This window comes from Mustela putorius, unplaced genomic scaffold (assembly GCF_011764305.1).
Source record: "Mustela putorius furo isolate JIRA1106 unplaced genomic scaffold, ASM1176430v1.1 tig00000450_pilon_pilon_pilon, whole genome shotgun sequence".
NCBI classification, from domain to species: Eukaryota; Metazoa; Chordata; class Mammalia; order Carnivora; family Mustelidae; genus Mustela; species Mustela putorius.
Window position 1 is genome coordinate 7,583,027 of NW_025421385.1, and position 19,307 is coordinate 7,602,333.

The window sequence follows — 19,307 nt, forward strand, 5'->3', positions numbered from 1 at the left end:
AATAAATGCCCGTGCAGACATGACCCGAGTTAATCAAACTCAGAATTACTGGAAAGGAACAGAGAACCACGGGAGTTTACTCCATGATGCGAAATCAAGACAGCGCATCAGGCTGACCTAGCGGGTCTGTCTGCTGGGCCTGCAGGGCAAGGCCACGTGCAGGGACAGTGGCACTCGGCGTCTGTGTGTGAGCACGCGGATGTCTGGGCTCCTACCACTCGGGGAGCAGCTGCTTCTCCTCTCGGGGAATCTCTTAGGAGCTTTTTTTACAACAGAGCCAGCTGGGTTTTTAAACACACTTAACTTTGTAAAGAGTGTCTCCCCTTTCTCTTCACCCTTTGGACAGATGTAACACGTCTCACTCTTCCGTAGTAACATCTGAAGTTGCCCAGTAAAGAAGCAACACGACAAAGCCAAACTGAAGGCAATTCTTGGACACACACTTTCTCTTCTGCCTTCACCCCACCTCACAACCTTGGCTTGAGACCAAGTTTTTGGTTTTCGGGCGCTTATCTGTGAACTGGGGTGACTTTTTCCTAGAGCGAAATGCTCATCTTACATGTATTTTTGAATCGTTCTGACGACTGCATAGCAGGACACAGACTCAGACCAGGCTTCTGCTTTCAAACTGGGGATTTCAACGGAAGGGAGTGTCTTCATGAAATTCTAGTCCCTCTGAAGAAGCCGGACATGGAACACTGACGGAAGGCAATTACCTTGAATGTAGTATCTGGTTCTGTCGGAAGTTCCAACTTTCCTACTGAAGTGCTGGTCGTTTGGTTTAACCTGGCATATGTTGGCGCCCGAGCACGCGGGATTTCTGGAGCTTGTGATGGAGGAAAGCTGGATTTCATACAGGTACTTGTCCCCATTTGTTCTCATGTCCCCAGAGGCACTGAAGAGCCTGAAGAGAAAAAAGGATGGCAGTGACTCAGTCCCTCCAGAAACCCGCTTCTGACAGACCCGAACTGCCGGGCCCAAGTGCAGGGCTGGAGGCCACGGCCCTTCCCGAGGTCGGCGGGCCTAGGAGCCTGTGAAGACAGCCGAGGGCGCCAGCTTCCACCCCCTCTTCTTCCTGCCTTCCAGCCTGTGCTCTGAGCAGCAGCCCGCACTGTGCCCCCCTCAGCCCGCCCGGGCACGGCCAGCAGCTGTGGCCTGTCGCTGAGGTCAGGTGGCCAACCCCTGGGATTATCAGGAGGGGAGGAGAAGGAGGAGCGACTTTATTTTTATTCTTGCTAGAGTTCACCATCTTTGGTGTTAAAACTTAATAGTTGAGTAATGCTTTCCCTTGGCTGAAGCAAAATACGACAGCTACCTAGAAACAGTAACCAACACACACTGCCGATTTTCCCTGCAGCAACCCCGCCACGGGGGAAAGATCTACACTGCTGGTTTGATTCTGAATACACTCCAGCGCGCAAAAGGAAAATGTTCCACTTACTTAAAATAAATATCTCCGAGGCTGAAGCTCTTGCCGTTTACAGGGTTGGTGATGGTGCCGTTCACCATCTGCACCTCCTGGGGCTTCACGGCGCAGGCGGCCCGAGAGTCCCAGCTGAAGTAGTAAGTGCAGCTGTCGATGTCGAACCTGGGGAGCGGGCGAGGGCGGCGGTCACGCGCAGCCGCACTGCGGGCGGCCGCGGCCACACGCAGCTGCTCGTGCCTGCAAGACTGGCTTCCAGGGCTCCAAGCGGTCCTGAGCCCGGGTCCCCACGGAAGCCCCCCACCCTCCCCCGTCCCCATAGTAGGCACCGGCCGCTCTGGGCTGGAATGGCTATTACCGACTTTTCTCAAGAGCGTAATCGGGAAGGTGATGACCCAGCACATCGGCAATGTGGAAAAGTAGGCAACTGTTTAACAGTTTTGTTTTGTTTTATTAAGAAACAGCGTGGCACCATGCCTGGGTGGCTCAGTTGGTTAAGCATCAGCCTTCGCTCAGTTGGGGTCCTGGGATCGAGCCCCCTGTCAGGCTCTCTGCTCAGCGGGGAGCCTGCTTCTCCCTGCCCCCATCCCATTCTCTCTCAGATAAATAAATATTTAAAAAAAAAAAAGAAAGAAAGAAAGAAAGGAAAAGAAACAGTGCAACATCTGAGAGTTGGAAAAACTTGCTCTCAAAGTTTTGAACTTTATTTTACAAGCTTTTCTGACTCCTACATTGATTGAAATCCTAGGACAATTCCCAGGTCTCCCCCGAAATTCCAGCCCAGCTTCTCAAAGAATCATTGGGAAACAGCAGCTCGTATGCTCCCTCTGTTGGCCAAACTGTTCCTAGCACTAGACGCACAGTTGCCTGGAAAATTCTCGGGTGATCCAAGAGCACCCCAGGTACCAGCCCCACCTGCATGGGGGTCTCAGGCCACTTTAACAGCTGGCCTGGGCAGCACCAACTGCTGCTCCTTTGGTTCTACAACGATACTGAAGGCAGAGGCCAGCGAAACATCACTTTACAAGTCGCTTTGGTCAAGTGACCCTGTGTCCCCACCCCTTTTCCAGGAAATCCCTCTCTGCGCAGAGCAGCCCCATACCCCACAGGACAATTAACAGCCCCAGCCCCATCCCCAGGCCCCAAGTCTCAGTGGCTGCACAAACACCCTCTCCCTGCGCACACGACTGCACCCCTACATGCCCACACGCCCGCAAGTGAAAACCAGGACAGAGATGGGGTGAGCTCTCAGGCCACTCTCTCCTCGGCTCCCCCTGCAGGCCCGACCCTCTCACCTCATGAACGACGGTCTGCCCACGGTCTTCGCACAGGTCAGCTCTATGACGGCAGATGCCGTCTTATTCTCCCCACACTGATAACCTTTCGAGTAAGTTACAATGACTTTCTCATCTGAAACATACAAAGGATAGAAGTGACGTTATTTCTGGTTATAAAAAGCTTCGGTGTCTGAAATCAGCATCTATGTTAAAGGCCAAGACAGAACAAATGTTTGGCTCTCTCACAACTTGTAAGTCTGCACTCTTGGGTTCGGAGCACAGCCCAGCTGGGTGACCGCTCTGGGTCCGCACCACACCTGGCAGGGCTGGGAAGACCTGGGTTCACACCCCTTCCCCTCCCGTGCACTCGCAGCCCGACTCTGGCCTGTTGAGCATGTCTCCTCGCCTGCCTGAGAGGAACACGGCCCGAAGTGTCTGCCATGTGCCCAGCACGGTGGGCGCATAGAGAAGAGCCCCGCTGCTCCGGTTCTGTAGGATTCTAGGGTCGTTGCAGATGCTTTTCCAACACACCCCCACCCCCAGGGAACCCTGAGAGTCACAGGCCAGGGGCTAGATCTCCCAACTACAAAGAGAAAATCCAGAAACAGAACAGCTCTGGTTTTCTCGGGCATCCCGGCTCCGCGCCCAACTCTCCCACTTCTGACAACACCACAGACGAGAGACCGCGGACACCTGGCGTGTGGGGGTCCACAAGGCACAAGACCCTGCGTGGCTGCCAAGTCAATGGTGCTGCTGCTTCCAGCTACTGTCGGGGGCTACCTGGAGCCATCTGGGGGTGCGTGAGCCCAGCCTGGCTCAGGGGCACAGGGCGGGGGCCTGGGAAGCAGGGCACACCCCGCAGCCCCTGACTCTCACACCTCTGAGACACGGGTGGTAGGGGAAACACAGGCCTTGGTACCAGCTTCCCACCTATTCTTCCTGGGACACAGGCCAAGACACAGGACACTGCTCAGCCAAAGGCCCAGGCCCTTAGCCTTGCCCAAATTCAAAGCTGTACTGGATGAATTAAATATCAGGCTCCTGTGCAAAATTTTGAAAGTTCTACTGCTTTAAAGAGAAATCCTTAAACTGCTGGAGCACAGGAACCAAAGCAATGCAGCTCTTACCGTGGACACCCTACACTCCTCGGCCATCAGCTCGACCTTCCCCAGCTCATTGCCCAACCTGGGGCATGGACTCTAACCCCGAGCCCACCCCCACAGTGCTGTGAGGACTGCTCAGCAGAGAGCAGAGCTGCAGATAAGGGTGACTTCCTGGAACAAAGAGTCCCTCTCTCCAACCCACATGGCTGCAGCCCTTCCCGGGCATCGGGCCCCTGGGCTCTGTCCTTGCACAGCCGTCCTGTGAGGGCCACGGAGTAAGGCCCCTGGTGTGACGGGGACTAGGCCATCCCTGCAGGCCAAACCTTCCTTGAGGCCTTCACTCTGCAAACCTTTTCCAGCTGGCTATGAGAAGTCGGGGAAGGGCTGATCCCGAGAGCAACGGGGGGCCACCCTCGACCCTCGTCGTAAGCCGTGTGGGCAACAGCAGCGAGCGGCGTGCTGGGAGGGCCACTCCGGGCAACGGGACCGACGAGCTGCTCCGCCACGGGGACGGTGCCTCCCTCAGAATTCCTTGTCTCCCCTCCAACAGTTCGAGCAGATTCCAGTCTTGACAACACGGGACCCCATTCTGCTCCAACAAGGTAAGAGCGTTTTTCTTTATCGGTCCCCAGAACACACCCCAGATGTTCCTAAGAAAGATCTGCCTTTTAAATAATGAAAGACAGGGGTGCCTCGGTGACTCGGTCCGGTTGTCTGACTCTAAATCAGTTCATGATCTCAGGGGCGTGAGATCAAGCCCTGTGTTGGGCGCTGCACTGGGCATGAAGCCCACTAAAGATGTTCTCTCTCCTTCGCCCTCTGCCCATCCCCGCCACACTCACTCTCATGTGTGTGCTCACTCGCTCTCTCTCAATTAAATAACGAAAGAATCTTTCACTCAACAACTAACAGCAAAATGAGTTCTTTACTAACACTGTTAAAAAGAGCTTCGGTATTTTCTAAATTGTTAAGACGCTACAAAAATGTACCTCTGAATTATGTTTACCAAGTTCTTGCGTAACGGTTCAGCCTTTCCGACTCAATGCTGGAGCGTGTTATGCAGAGTCCAGCGCTCGAGCCCGAGCTAGAGCCGGGAGCCAGAGGAACCTCAGCCACTGTGACCCTCTCAGGGTAGTTCCCCAGACAGGTGACCCCTCTGCACACACCTGCTAGGACCTGCCATCTCTAGCAATACAAAGTGTACTTACTCTAATGTTCAGGAATTAACAAAATGCTTGAGAAACAGTCGTTGGGAATGGTATGTGGCGGTTTAAACTGAAGCCGGTGCTGACCCTCCTGGCCATAGGAGGATGCTCTCAGCTTCCCAACTCCGAAGCAACACCTATAGTCACGCACCACAAAGGACCCAGGGCCTTACCTAAGACGTCCAGCTTCTGGGTGTGAACGAGCCCCAAGACCTGGACAACACCAGATGCACTCTTTTTGCAAATGCTGGCTCTGTCAGAGCAGTCGAGAGGCCCTTTATATATTTTCTGACAGAGGTTTATGTAGTACCTGTGGAAGAACACAGAGATGGGGGAAGGGCTGCAAGGTCAGTCCGCCCTGTGCACGGGGTTGCAGATCTGGCCATCACTTTCCCAAACAGGAACTGTTCTGATAACCAAGCATGCCACGCCCACTCTGCACGCAACACCGAAACAGACTTCCAAGGAAGGTCCCAGAGTAGTTGGTTACTAAAGAAGGCAGCATGTCACCCAGGCGGGTGGGGTGAACCCGGAGGCCGTGTGGTTTAGAAGGGCTTGAGCTGGGACCCGCAGCGCTCCAGTGCGAGCGAGCTGCTGACCTTAGGACCGAAGTCCTCCAAGCCCATGCCCGCGCCCCACTCTGAGGACTCCTGATCCGAGGGCCCCTGGTGGAGTCACGGAGTGGCCACCACGGCCCCACGAGCCTCAGACCCGCACAGCCTATGTGGTCCGTGCCCAAGAGGGGAAAAAGTCAATGTCCCTGCCAACACCCAGCAACAGACAGGAGCCCCTCGCGAGCTCGACGCTCCTCAGGACGGACTCTGTCACACATAGATCGCCAGCTTCCGGTTCCAATGGTCCCTCTCTGGCCACCTCCGCCTTCACAGCCAGCTCTGGGCACCCGGCCCGGCCGGCACTGGACCGGGGCTCTCAAGCCACCGTGGGCACCGGGTTTACATGGCACCCCAGCTCTGCAGGGACACAGAAGCGGGCCACCAAGAGCCCGCCACAGTCAGGCCGTGGTGGCAGGTACTCACGAGACTCCTTCGTGGACAAAGAACCAAGAGCCGGTGAGCGAGGACAGCAGCCGCAAGTCGTAGGTTTTGTGCTTCTGGATGAATTTGCACTCCATCTTCTTTGGAGGACAGACGACTTTTGTTTTCCACTCAAATGTCACCTCACAGCCACGAACTTCACTGAAGACCTGCGGCCTGCCGATATCCGCATCCTCGTCACACCTGAAGATGATCGCGGACATCCGGTGGCTGTTTGCTGGGGAGCAGTGCAGGGAAGAGTCAGGTCGCAGCCCGGTCCCCCGCCAGCTCCCCTACCCAAGCTCGGCTGTCTCATTCACACCCCCTGACCTGAAACAGACCAAGGCCCCTCAGGGCCCTGTGTCTGTCTCCTCCTGGGTTTCTGAATGGCCCCACGGCAATGGCTTAGTCCCTCGTGGATGGCTATTCACCATCTGGTCACACGTGAACGAGGACAGGAAGCAGAGCCACAGTAAGGCCCCTGTGGTTACCTAAAACGCCGAGCGCCGTCCAACAGCCCAGGAGCACTGCCATCATCAGCCTCAAAGCAGAACTACAATAGCCCCCGGACGTTTAACACTTAGAATTTCTTTAACTCCTCTTGCTCCCTGATTGTTCACAAGAATTAAATAGTCTTTTGTGTATTTCCTCATCATGTTCCTTGAGCACTCACATCCATTTGTGCCACACGTGAGCAGGACTGGCTCACAGCCCTGGTCTCCAAGTGTCTCCGAAGGGCACGCAGCCCGGCTCGGCCCAGAACCCTGGCCCGGGCCCACCACACAGCAGGGAGTCGGCCCACGAGCCTGCCCCCAGTCCTGCCGACGCCCGTGCCGCCCCGCAGCCCCATGACCGGGACTCGGCAGCGCCACGCCATGAGGACATACACCGCCTGAGTTACAGGACCGGCCCTGGTGGCGCCCTGGCCTCGGCCTCTCAGCCCTGCCCTACTTCAGTTTACGTACACAGTCACGTAACACATCCCATCGAGCCAACCGAGATGTCCTTTCTCTACGGAAAACAAGCCTGACATGGAAAAACGACACGCGGCAGAGTTAACCCAGACATCCACGCAGGTCTGAGCGCGAAGCCAGCGTGCGGAGGACACCGGCCAAGCGGCAGCCCGAGCCCAGACGCGCGCCCCGCTACGTACAGTGTCTGCAGAAGCCCCACTCGTGGTCTCTGTCGTAGTTAGCGGTGGTGGAGCACCAAAGCCTCGCCCTGCCCTCCAGAACACACTCCTCGTAGCTCTTCCCATTGAATATGAAGGGGAACACACAGGGGTCACCTTCCTCAGTTTCTGGAAGAAAGAAGAACGTCTATGTAACCCTGATGACCAGCACAACCCTGGCCGTGCTTTCCCTGCTGGGCACGTCACCTAGGAAGGCTCAAAAGGATTCCATCCGGAAGCCACCGGCCTAAGCCAACGTCTAAACGCCGGCCCGTGTCACGACGTGACTAGCAGCTCCCAGGCCAGGACGTGTCGAGGCCCGAACACACACTCAGGGCTGCGTGGACGGAACGCTGCGGGGCCCAAGCCCGGCGTCCGCATTCACGGCACCCACAGCTCCATGCCTCCGTCTCCTCCTGTGGCCGGCTCTAACACCACACTCACCGGGAACATAAAACGCATCTTGTTCCCCAGATTTACCTGGAGGACAATTATCTCCATTGGCATAACTTAAGATGACAGCTTCATCCTGGTGCCTGTAGTCCAGCCGCATGGACGCCAGCCGTCCGAAAGACGCCCCCTTGCTTCCGGAAAGCAGGCAGACCCCTCCGTCCTTGCAGCCGCCTTCGTCCGGGCCCGCCGCCGCGGTGCACACCCCGATGCTGTAGGTGCGGGAGTCTCGAGTCACCTGGACACACAACAGCACACGCGGTCGTCAGTGGGTCCCGCCATGGAGGAGAGCCGTCACGGCAGGGAGGTACGTTCCTGCCGGAAAGCAGGGGCCGCCTCGGGGCTGCGCACGGGTGTGTCGGTGGGCCCTTCCTGCTCTCAATCCTGACCTTCCTCCAGAGGGCACTGGCTTGCGCACCATCAGGGCATTTCCCTCCGGCCACTGGAAGGATCGGCACCTCCGTCCGCCACAAGCCCAGCCTTCTTCACCCTCCCAGCCCCTAGGAGCCGCAGCACACACTGCTGGCTGGCCTTGACAGCCAGGCCTCAGCCCGGGCTCCCCACCTGTTAACACGGGGTGCTGAGGACCGAGCTGATGACCAGAGAGCACACACAGCATAGGTGAGCACGCAGCGAGCCTTCCGCACGGGCCCCGCCCTCGGCTCACACCTGCACACCTGTGCGAGCTCTCCATCACAGGAGCCAGGGTCCGAGCATCGGGGCTCACTACTCACTAGCTACCATGCCCCGGGAGGTGCCGGCGTCTGGTGGGCATGGTCCAAGGTGCATAACCCAGTAACATCTCGATCACAGGCCCCAAGGCGAAGGAGCCTCCAACACCAGTAACTCAAGATGCCCATGGCCTCACCGATACCACAAACAGTCCAAGACACACAAGCCAGATAGATAAGCGCCCAGCCGCATCTCAGGGGAGGGGACGGCTGAGCTCCCTCCACCCACCATTCCCTCCCAGCTCAGCAAAGAGCTGCGTCTGCGTCTTCCAGCCAAGTTGGCAGGAGACAGAGGGGTGTGACCCATAGCCTCTGCTGGGTGTACCAGACCTGGCCCTGCTCCCATGAGGTGCACGGTCACATGCACGTCCCCAAGCAGCCTCCTGACCTCCACTGAGTCATTTAACCCTTACAAAGCCCTAAGGAGCGAACCTCTGAGCCGTGGGACATGACTCCAGCACTACAAGTTGGGCCTTGTCTGCTGCACGGTCTAGAATCTGTAGATTCTAGATCACAAGCTGATCACAAGCTTATCCTGGGTGTCCAGGGCGGGCCAAAGCCCACTGCCCCTCCATGCACCGTGCTTCAGTGGTCACAGGCGCCCACCCCCTACAACACAAAGAACTGGGCCACCGTGTCCCGAGACCAGTGAGCTCTAGCTGAGCGGGGTTACCTTGAACGTGCTTTTGGAGAGGCTGGACAGGTTAAAGCTGTAACGGAGCTGCTCGTCCGTCAGGGAGCAGCCGTCCACCTTCACTTCATCGGGACAGACCAGCGGGGTTTCCCACCCAAACACAAAGTCACAGTCACTGGTCCTCAGCAGCATGGGAGTTCCCTATTTGAAAGAAAACCCACGTGAGTCAAGGCCAGCGTCCTCAGACCCCTTCCTCCGGGGCTGTGGCTGCGGCTGGGAGACGGCCGGGTGCTCTGGTGACCCGCAGCTGGTGACCCGCAGCGGCCCCCCTCCAAGGGAGGCCGTGGTCACCACGCACTGCAAGGAACCAGGCCGGCCCTCCCGGCACAGCCAGGTGTCCTGCCCACACAGCTGGAACCCCACCACGACCTCCAGGGGCCCTCCACTTAGAGAAAGAGTCTCCGTGTCCTCCACACTGTCGGCTCCTTAACCGTCCTGATCCAGCAGGATGTGACAGCGAGACCTGGCCACCGCAGAGTGGGGGGCGACCGCTCTGCCCTGCTCGCCGGCAGCATCTCCCCCACTGCTACAAACCAAGGACCTTCATGGAGGGCAGCACACGGCCAGACTGCACCCAGGCCACGGAGTCTGCATCACTGTGTTTGTGCCCTCCCTCACCCAGCCACAGCCACACAAACCGACAGGGCGGCTGGTCAGGAATTTCATTTTTAGCTGCTGTTGAGAATCGGTTTTTCTATAAGCTTCAGTGGAAAAATACTCCCGCTCAAAATAAAACCGAAAGGGGAACAAATTTCTTTAAGGTCTTTCCAAACTTGAGCACAAATTTCGTGTAAGATGCCTTGTATCTGACAGCCCGTGAACACTGCTCATTCTGAGAACCGGCGCCCGCCCCGTGCACCACCAACCACGCGCAGTTAGCAGGATTCGAGCTAAGTCGTTAGGCGTTCTCCATGTGGGAGGGCAAGGCAGCCAGCGCCCCTTGGGACAGGATCCTCAGAAGAATCCTGTCTGAAGAATGAAATCCTGCAGAGCGGGGCAGCCTTTCTACAGAAGAAGCCCCGTGGCTTATGGTGTGTGTGCCCACAGCTGCCTGGAACACATGCAGACCCACGGACAGAGATAAAAGGGGTTCACTGATCACAGCTCTGTACCCCGATAACTCAGGATTATGCTGACGGCCAGCGGACAGTCTGTGAACAGGGACACGTCTGAGGGCCCTACTGTGGGGTGAGCCACCAGATGGGGAGGCCCCAGGCAGCGATGGTCTGCATCCACCCCCCGCTTCGCACCACGGTCACAGCCAGAGCTCCCTTTGCCTGACAAACCTGCTACAGGCCCAGAAACCAGAAAGTCCACTTAGGGAATTCACAGGACACGTTCCAGAACCAAAATCTGTTACCAGAGCTTCTAGGGCCCGATGAGCCTAACAGCTCATCATCTCTAGGATTTCAAGAGGCAATTCGAGCTACATATTCCTGTCCCTCCTCTCTCTAACACACCCTCACACACACACACACACACACACAGTCCTTTAATCATGCACATTCACGTTTCTGCAGCAGAAGGCAGGAATATTCTTATCAGGTGGAATGCACACCCTAAGTAGCCTCCATGCACTCAGATCAGGGGACTAAGTTTAACTAAGCATGTTCTGAATTTCAGAAGCACCGACTCCGCGCTGGGAAGCTGGGCTGCCCAGGGCGAAGAGCTCACCACCGGAGAAGGTGGGGTCCCGGGGGCCACCACGGGGCCGTGTGAGTGAGCGGCAACACCCAGAGGCTGAGTCCCTGTGACATGGGGACCACAACCAACCATTTGGTTGTGCAAGAGAAAACTATGCAGAAACTCTGTGTAACAGAATGGTACTCGTGATGGAAACTGTGTTATTTTTAAATGCATGTAAAACAGAAGTCGATAACCTCCTTAGAAGGAACACATGCAATTTTGTTAGAGCTATTTTGATTCCCGAGAGGCCTTCTTTTGTTGGCTAAATTCTAAATCTTGGGTCGTATCCTGAACGACGAGAGCTGCCAAAAGTCTGAGTTCCCAGTAGGAACATTTCACTAATGCTATAGTTTTTTAAAAAGGAAAAAGAAAGCGGACCCTTCTGTATGTTGGCAGACCTTGAGCACCACTCCGATGCTCAAATGTTTCACGTTTTCAAATCCCAGCGAACCTCGCTGTGCAAAGTCTGCCCTATTAATTCAGTGTGGGCTCACTCATTGTTAAATTAATGGTTCTGGGGCACCCAGGTGACTGGGTCGGTTAAGTGTCTGCCATTATTTCAATGATTCAATCATTCAGGCATGATCTCAGGGTCCAGGGATCAAATCCCTCAGGGGCTCCCCGCTCAGCGGCGTGCCTGCTCCTCCCCATCCCCACTTGTCCCTCCCCAACTTGTGTGCATGCGGACTCTCTCTCGTGGTCTCTCTCACATAAAAAAAAATTAATGGTTTTAAATTACTCAGTACCCCGCAGACGTACCACGCGACTGCATCCATGTTCGATACGGGCATCCTTAATTCTGAAGCTTTCTGGGCCTGCAGCTGTGGCTCGCTAACCCAGGCCGCGGCCCCCAGACTGTGGGTGGCACACACTTACCATGCTCACGCCTCTCCTGCAGTGGAATGCGATCAGTGAGGTGTAGTTGAAATGCTTGTCCGCCAAGCAAGGAGTACTACTTTCAAAATTCAAGTAAACTTCATTAGCTATGGGGTTGAGTATTGGGGGTCCCGTGACTCGGCCAATATCCTAAACAAAGAAAAAGCAGACAGCATTTCAGGAAATTGCTCCTTGGCACGGCGAGCACAGGCTAATGCAGAACTGCAAACAGAGTACCTCACGTGTTTGGAAAATGAGCAGCATCTAAAGAAACTAGGTTAACAGCAACTGACTTGACAAGTCTTGACAATAAAGCCACTACTCAGAAAGTTCAGTACGTCAGTGGTCATCAGTTTCGATCCCACGGTTTCTAGCAATAGGATTCTATTTTCAACCATGGTCAGTTTTCAAAGACACGAGGCAGTAGGATCTTATCTCTCCAGGTGTCTCAAGAATGCTGCGTGGTCTCTTATTACCCAATGGTGCGCCACAGGGGCCCACGGATCTGCCCCACGCCGGCTCACGTCCTCATGCCCAGCACTGCCCCGGGATTCCTCAGTTTCCTTGGCATTGCCCCTCGGTACCTCCTTGGGAGGGCAAAGTCTTCCTTCCCATGACATTTTACTGCTCAGCACAGCATCTTCCGGCTGCTCAGTAAATATTTCTGAGCAAATAAACCCAAGAATGAAGGAAAGAGGAATGGCCAGAAGTGGTGTGTGTGTGGGTGATGAGAGGGAGAGTGAGCCGTGGGGCTCTCGTCCATCACCGTGGGGCGTGTTCAGGCCACAATCACATGATGTCAGCTCCAAGCAGGGAACTGGCTATCATTTCTAAGATATGAAAAAGGACAGGCCTGCAGGAAAATACAGCAGATCCTACCTCTCAGAAAAGACTCACATCCAGGTCCCAACCTGTGTGGTCAGAGAGGACAGCACTGAAATGCTTCCTACAAAGATGTGGGTACACCCAGGCCCTCGGCTCCTCATGGAGGTAGGACTCTGTGAGACTCCTATCACCATCAATTTCCCCACCCACTCCCAACATCTCTCCCCACTGACACTGCAGATAATGCCCATTTTTAAAAGGGCATCTCCGGGGACGCCTGGTCGGCTCAGTCAATTAAGTGTCTGCCTTTGGCTCAGGTCAAGATCCTGGGTTCCCCGGACTGGGCCCCGAGTCGGACTCTCTGCTCAGCAGGGAGCCTGCTTCTCCCTCTCCCACTGTCCCTTCCCCCACTTACGTACACACACACACACACGCGCGCGCGCGCACACACTTTCTAATAAAATTTTTAAAGAAAAAAAAGGGCATTTCCAGATTTTATGACAGGACTGTGTAAAGCCTACAGATAGATCCTTTGGGACACCTGGGTGGCGCAGTGGGTTAAGCCTCTGCCTTAGGCTCAGGTCATGATCTCATGGTCCTGGGATCGAGCCTCGCATCGGGTTCTCTACTCAGCAGGGAGCCTGCTTCCCCCCTCCTCTCTGCCTGCCTCTCTGCCTACTTGTGATCTCTCTCTCTCTATGTCAAATAAATAAAAAAAATCTTAAAAAGAAAAAAACAGACCCTTTTGAGATGCAGCTCAAATAATAAAGCACAGCAGGGATGTGATAAAACATGAAAACGACTCATGAAGACAAGTTTCAAAGAGCCGAAGCTGTAGTACAAAGTGCTAGGAGCCCCCAGCTTTCAAGGCAGAGCCTCCGGCACTCAGCAGATCTGCTCGCGCCCTAGGAGAACCCATTTACCAACGTGCTCGGGACAGGCAACCCTTCTGTACCCAAGACATAAGTTTCAAAGAAAGAAATCAAGTTATCGGTGTTCTTTCTTGCCACTTTACAGAGAAGTTTCCTGGTCAGGATCAACCTTGAGCATCCTAACACGACACCAGAAGTCTAGCTACTCACACGTGTTCACGGTTCCTTCCTCTGCGAGGAGACCCTCGGGCTGCCGTCATCAGCTGACGGCTCGCGGCACAACCCCACGCTCACCTTCCCCAACCGGACCCAGGACACAGTCCCAGACCCCTGCCCCTCCTTTCTGCCTAAGCAACCCTCCACTGAAAACAAGAAACACAACCTGACAATTGTTGAGAATCCTGCAAAACTCGTTTCCGCCTCGCGCTTCCCATACTTACTATGGGGGGACCGTCGACGGGAACCTTGCACACAGCCGCGCCGGCGGGACAAGGCACCCCATGCATCGGGTTCAGCGGCTGGCAGATGTTGATGTAGAAGTCAGGGCCAGTGTCGGAGGTTTCATCCTCACTCTCGTCATACGCCTCGTAGCCCCCCGTGCGGTGGATGAGCGGGGACAGGTCGATAATGGAGCTTCCGTTCCTCACAGAGCACTCCGTCTGTCAGACAGGGAGGACCTCACTGGAGTTCACAAGAACACTCTCCTCACCACCTCGAAGTCACCCCAGGAATTTAACAGTAGCACAAAAGCAGCACAAAAAACAGATCAACATTCCCCAACGTGTGGGCAGGCACACCTACTCATTGTTGGGACCACCGCGGGCGGCTGGGCGGTGTGGCCTGCCCTCCGGAGGGGAGCGGCGGGGGGACAGTGAACTGGAGGAAAGCCGGTGGGGGGAGCAGGGCCCACCTGGGCTGTGGGTACCCAGGCGTCAAGGAAGGCACTTCTCAGAGGTCACACGGGCCCCAGACTCACCACCTGCTCGCAGGCCAGAGGCGTGTGCCAGGAAAAGAAGAGCGTGCACGTCTGCTTGTCTAGAGAGATGAGCATGGGCCTGTTGGTGGGCCCCACCTCGGGCCTGCACACGAAGCTGATCACGCTCTTGTAGGTCAGACCAGACTTGGAGGGACAGGGGGACCCGCCCTCATACACCAGCTGTAGGACCTGATCCACGTAGGTCAGCCTCTTGTTCGCCTTGCCCACACTGATCCTGGTCTGCCCGAAGCAGGCCCCTGCGCGAACACGGAGGGAGAGGGAAACAGAGTCACGGACTCCGATGACCAGCTGTCTGCAAGCCCGGAGCTAACGCTCGTCACTCTGAGCGCCCAGCGTGGTGCTGGCAAGCGTCCTGCGTCTACTCCTCCGTCACGTGGTCCCGTGCCGCCCCCGCGTGCGCAGAGTGGTAGAGCAGGGACAGTGATGGGTCTTCAGCTCTACTCCTCTCTTTTGCCACAGGAACGTGGGGGCTGGGGACAGCCCTGGGGACGGGAGAGCCAGGCGACAGGCAGGAAGCCGCAGCACTTACCCACACCGGGGGCGCAGTTTTCATTGTCGTCACAGATGCTGATGAACACAAGCCCCTTCTCACTGTAGGCGGCCGTGTGTCCCACTCTGCCACTTAGTGAGCTCAGGTCAAACAGATGTCCTGCGAGGGAGGCAGGGGGACGCACGGTGACGCCAGCAAGCTCACACGTGGACCACGCTGGCTCTCGGGACTTGTGACTTCCTGCTGGGAGTCCCCCACTTGCCTCGTCCACTGACTGGGCCCTAAAGAGGCTCCTGGCCGCTAGTCTATACCATGAGGCTGCGGTCTCCAAGTTTATAGGATAGCTCATCTCTCCTCAGGCGACAGCGCCTCCGAGTGTCCTTGGGGCTGGGCCACAGCAGCCACTAGGATTGTGGGATTCAGGAGGGCCTGACAGCATCCCTCCCGTGGCCAAGGGATGCCAGCTGCAGCCTGCTGGGTCCCCAGCACAGCCATGCAATCGCACTCTCCCAGCTGCCCCCACACTGGAAGATTAACACAGACACTGACTCCAAGTGAGGCAACTCCACAAGCCTCAGCTGCTTCCCAACGAAGAAGTCCAAGCAAACATAGCTGAGTAGAGCCAAGACAAGCAGCCAACATGCACACACGTGCCCAGAATGCTGCTGCCCAAGGGTGTCCTGCTCCCCAGCTTCATGTTAGGTCCCTCACTCTGGGCACTGATGACTCGCTATCAGGCACTGGTGACCAACATGTCCCTCACTATTGGGGTGGGTCACTGGCAGTGCTGCTGGGTGGGGTGGTGACTAATAGTGTCCCTCAGTGTTGGGGGGGTTGGTGACTGGCAGTGCCCCTCACCTGTGGCGGGGTTGGTGACTTGGCAGTTGTCGTGCACGTTGCTCCTCACAGGACAGGCAGCCGGTGTGGGCCAGGAGAACGTATACTCACAGTCCTCCACCGCACTGATGAACATGGGCCTGGAGTTCTACAAGCGAAGGACAGAGCACTGCCAACGTGACCCAATTTCTACGACACGTCAGCTTACATCAAGTTAAGAGCTTCTCTGCAGCACCACGTTGAATTGTGGTCAGGGTCTTTACGGACCGAGGGCAGGCTGAGAAAAGCAAAGGGTCAAGATCGTCCCAGGATTGCGCTGGGGCCTTCACACACGCAAGGTGAGACAGACTCAGAGCCGGAAATCCACTTGGGGGAACACGGAGATTCTCCTACAGCTACAGCTAGGGAAAGGCAGGCAGGGGACAGGGCGAGGAAGCAGGCTCGAAGGCTCTGGTGAGTGAGGGGGGAGCATATAGCGGATAACACTAAACGCAAAGGAACTCAAACCCATTACTATCGACTAAACCAAGAGCCCCAGCCAGAGAACTCGTCCTTTCCTCTCTCATCCTCCACTTGCTCTGGCGAAGACCCCTCTGTACTTCCCCAAGCCTCCTGTGCAAGACAGAGCTGCTAAGACCGATGCAGAGAGTACACTCCTTTCCAGATAAACCTGCAGCAGCTTAGCCACGAGGCCGCAGCCCGCCCTGCAGCCCAGCCTCCTGGGCCCCCCACGGCAGAGCCCCTCACACACCCCCTCACGTCTCCTCCCACATGTCCATCAGCTCCTTCTTCCTCTGCCACGAGCCTCTGCCACTTATGGAGCTGAGAAGGTCTATCGGGGCCCAGGAGTCCAGTCCCCAGTGGCTCCCGTAGGCTAAGCCTCTGTACAGCTCCCCGAGGGGGAAGCCCCAGCTGCTGCTGCTGTCAGGGGGCAGACCCCAGAGCTCCTCCTGACATTGCTGGCCAAACACCGCCGGAGGCAGTGGGCCCTCCATCCTAGAACACTGAGGGGCTGGTCCAGCTTGACCTTATTCCAAAAATTAGCTACATCCCAAATTCTGAACAGCACGTGGGGCTTCACCTTCATCTCACATGTGGAGAGGTTCCTGCGGGGAATAACGGTCTCGAGAAACCATTAATTCAGTCCCACACCTGCTTTACTTCACACACGGCAACCCCTGAGAGAGGCGCGGACCACAGAAATGAGCCCGGCTCCATTTACTGCGCCCCAGCCGTGCACCAGCCCTGATGCCCAGGCCCCCGTCTTCTTCCTAAACTCACAACGATTTGGCGAGACGGGAACAGCTCGTGTTACTCACGTGTGAACAACTCAGCATGGCTAAGTAAGCAAGCTAAGAGGTACAGCGCAGCCCTGAACCTGGTCTGCTCACCTTCGGCTTCTCCCAAACTCTATCCGTAAAGGCAAAGAGCACTGTCAAATAGCAGTCTGCTCTATGGCCTTGGGGGGTCTTCCGGGGACCAAGCTTCAAGGAGAACCCACTAATTCTGAGACCTGAACTCCAAGTCAGACACCCCAGGAGTCAGCAAAGAGAGGTAGGTGCCCACGAGCCACAGGGCTGAGGCGACATGGCCGTCACCTGCTGTCCAACAGGGCGTCCCAAGCACTGCACCCACCACTCACACCCCAGGGGAAGCCAGGCCATCTCAGGGGCCCTAGGATCCGTACGGGCCCAGAGCTGCCGCACTGGGGGCTCAGGAGACTGTGTCACTTACCACTTGACTCTCGCTACAGGTGAAGCGGATGGTGGTTGACTTCTTCCGAATCTGGTCTGGACACAGGTCGCCATCGACATATTTCAGGACAGTGGCACCATCTCCCCATTGTGGCCCCTCGCTCACCCTGCCAAGGTTCACCGGCTTGGAGCCGCTCAGGAGACACGCGGCCGCTTCCGGAGGGCACGGCTCTGTGAGAGGAGACACGGTCGTTACCTTGGCTGATTTTCCAGCCTGCGATTTATCTGGTAAGTAACGTCAGGTGCGTGATCACTTGGTATCTGTTGTTTCTTCCACATGAGATGACAAAGATGCCACAGGACTTCTCAGTTAAATGCTGTTTTACTTCAGATGGAAGGAGTAGTGGGGTAGTGGGGAGAATCCAAGATTCCACAGCCTGACTTATTTCTGAATCCCCACTGTGTTGAAGCTAAAATACCTAGATAAGCCAACCGGACATTTCAAATGGCCCACATTCAAGGACCATCTTTAAGAGTTACTGAGAACTCTGCTGATTTCCCAGTCCCTAAAACGTCTGTGCTATCTGCCCTGCATAAAAAACCAGTCCCACCTCATGGATTAGGAACCAAGTTGTCACTGATCTGCCTGGCACAGAAAGTGAGAGGAAGCGGGCCACGACCTCAAGTGAACAGTCTCACCCGCCCACAACACTCTCAGGAATCACAGGCGCACGCGCAATCACTTTCACTCCCTGTGTCTCCTCCTGCCCTGCTAAGAGTCACCTGCCACCATGATTCCCACCACCCGCCTCCAACTCGTGCTCAAACAACATTACTATGTTCCCAGCAGAGCCTTCAACAAGGACTTTTTCTTTTTCCCAACAAGGACTTCTGCTAGACCATCCCAGGGATCAGTTCTGAGACCCTTAAATAATTACTTCCTCCTGCCACCTCGCGGCCAAAGCGCCTTCACAGAACCCTGTTCTTGCTCCATCTGCCCCCAGTCTGACCACAAGCCATCTGCCCACCGGGAGTCCTCTCTCACCGGAGCCAGCCTGGGGAGACAGAGACTTGCAAACGTTGATGAGGTAGTGCTCGGTGGCTCCTGTCCTTGTGACAGCTTCCCAGTTGTCACTGTACCTTGCTAGGGACGAGAGGTCGAAGGTGTTGCCAGCCCCATCTCTGGAGGGAAGAGAACACTGCGGTTAGGCTCACCGGGTACTCCAGGTGGACACCGAGCACTGGAAAGGCTCGACATTTGAGGTGCAGGCTGGGCCTGACATCCTGGGCCTCAGGTCCCGCCCAGGGACAGAACTTCAGACTGGACCTCGCCCACCACCTCCTGTCAGAGTGAACCTGAGCTCAGGAAACTTCATGACTCGGCTCAGCAAAGTCGTGTATTAATCCAAAGAAGAGCAAAGACAAAGCCTGCAAAGGAAGCACTCCCTGTGCTCAGGGCAGACAGCGCACCCCACAGAGCACGCCCCGTGCTCAGGGCAGACAGCACACCCCACAGAGCACTCCCAGCTCGGAGCACTCTCAGCGGCAGCCGCCTGCCGTCCAGCCCCAAGGCAACCGCGGCCGCGGGAGTGCATGCACTGGTGCAGACTGTCTGCTCAGGCTTAAGTTCACTACTGTACACACCCCACACACAACCGTTGCTCAGAGCCAGCCCCACAGCAGGTGCAGTGTTAACGGGGAGCAAGACAAGCATCTGTCCCCGAGGGCGCCAGGTCCAGCTGGAGCAGAGGCGCAATCACAGATGCCACCCCACGAGGTCCCAGCAGGCAAGAGGAGACCGGAAAGCATCCACTGGTTCAAAAAATATGAGCTAAGCAGAGGGTGTTATACTGACCCCAAAGGATACAAATTACCCAACTTATGAAATTCACAGAAATTATCAGGAGAAACAGGATACAAATTTTTTTAAGTATAGAGTATA

General features: G+C 56.0%; 1 protein-coding gene across 1 annotated transcript in view; it reads right to left on the reverse strand.

Annotated features, from left to right (window-relative positions):
* The window catches only part of IGF2R (insulin like growth factor 2 receptor), a 96,039-nt gene that overhangs the window by 7,149 nt on the left and 69,583 nt on the right, over window positions 1-19,307 (reverse strand). Inside the window, exons 30-44 of the mRNA XM_004770907.3 lie at window positions 18,411-18,547; window positions 17,406-17,596; window positions 15,693-15,819; window positions 14,874-14,993; window positions 14,324-14,580; window positions 13,788-14,006; window positions 11,651-11,800; window positions 9,068-9,229; window positions 7,694-7,901; window positions 7,196-7,342; window positions 6,046-6,280; window positions 5,182-5,318; window positions 2,719-2,833; window positions 1,442-1,588; window positions 717-904 (exon numbers count right to left, since the gene is read on the reverse strand). Coding sequence (XP_004770964.3) covers window positions 717-904; window positions 1,442-1,588; window positions 2,719-2,833; window positions 5,182-5,318; window positions 6,046-6,280; window positions 7,196-7,342; window positions 7,694-7,901; window positions 9,068-9,229; window positions 11,651-11,800; window positions 13,788-14,006; window positions 14,324-14,580; window positions 14,874-14,993; window positions 15,693-15,819; window positions 17,406-17,596; window positions 18,411-18,547 — 2,540 coding nt within the window. The remainder of the gene's footprint in view (window positions 1-716; window positions 905-1,441; window positions 1,589-2,718; window positions 2,834-5,181; window positions 5,319-6,045; window positions 6,281-7,195; window positions 7,343-7,693; window positions 7,902-9,067; window positions 9,230-11,650; window positions 11,801-13,787; window positions 14,007-14,323; window positions 14,581-14,873; window positions 14,994-15,692; window positions 15,820-17,405; window positions 17,597-18,410; window positions 18,548-19,307) is intronic.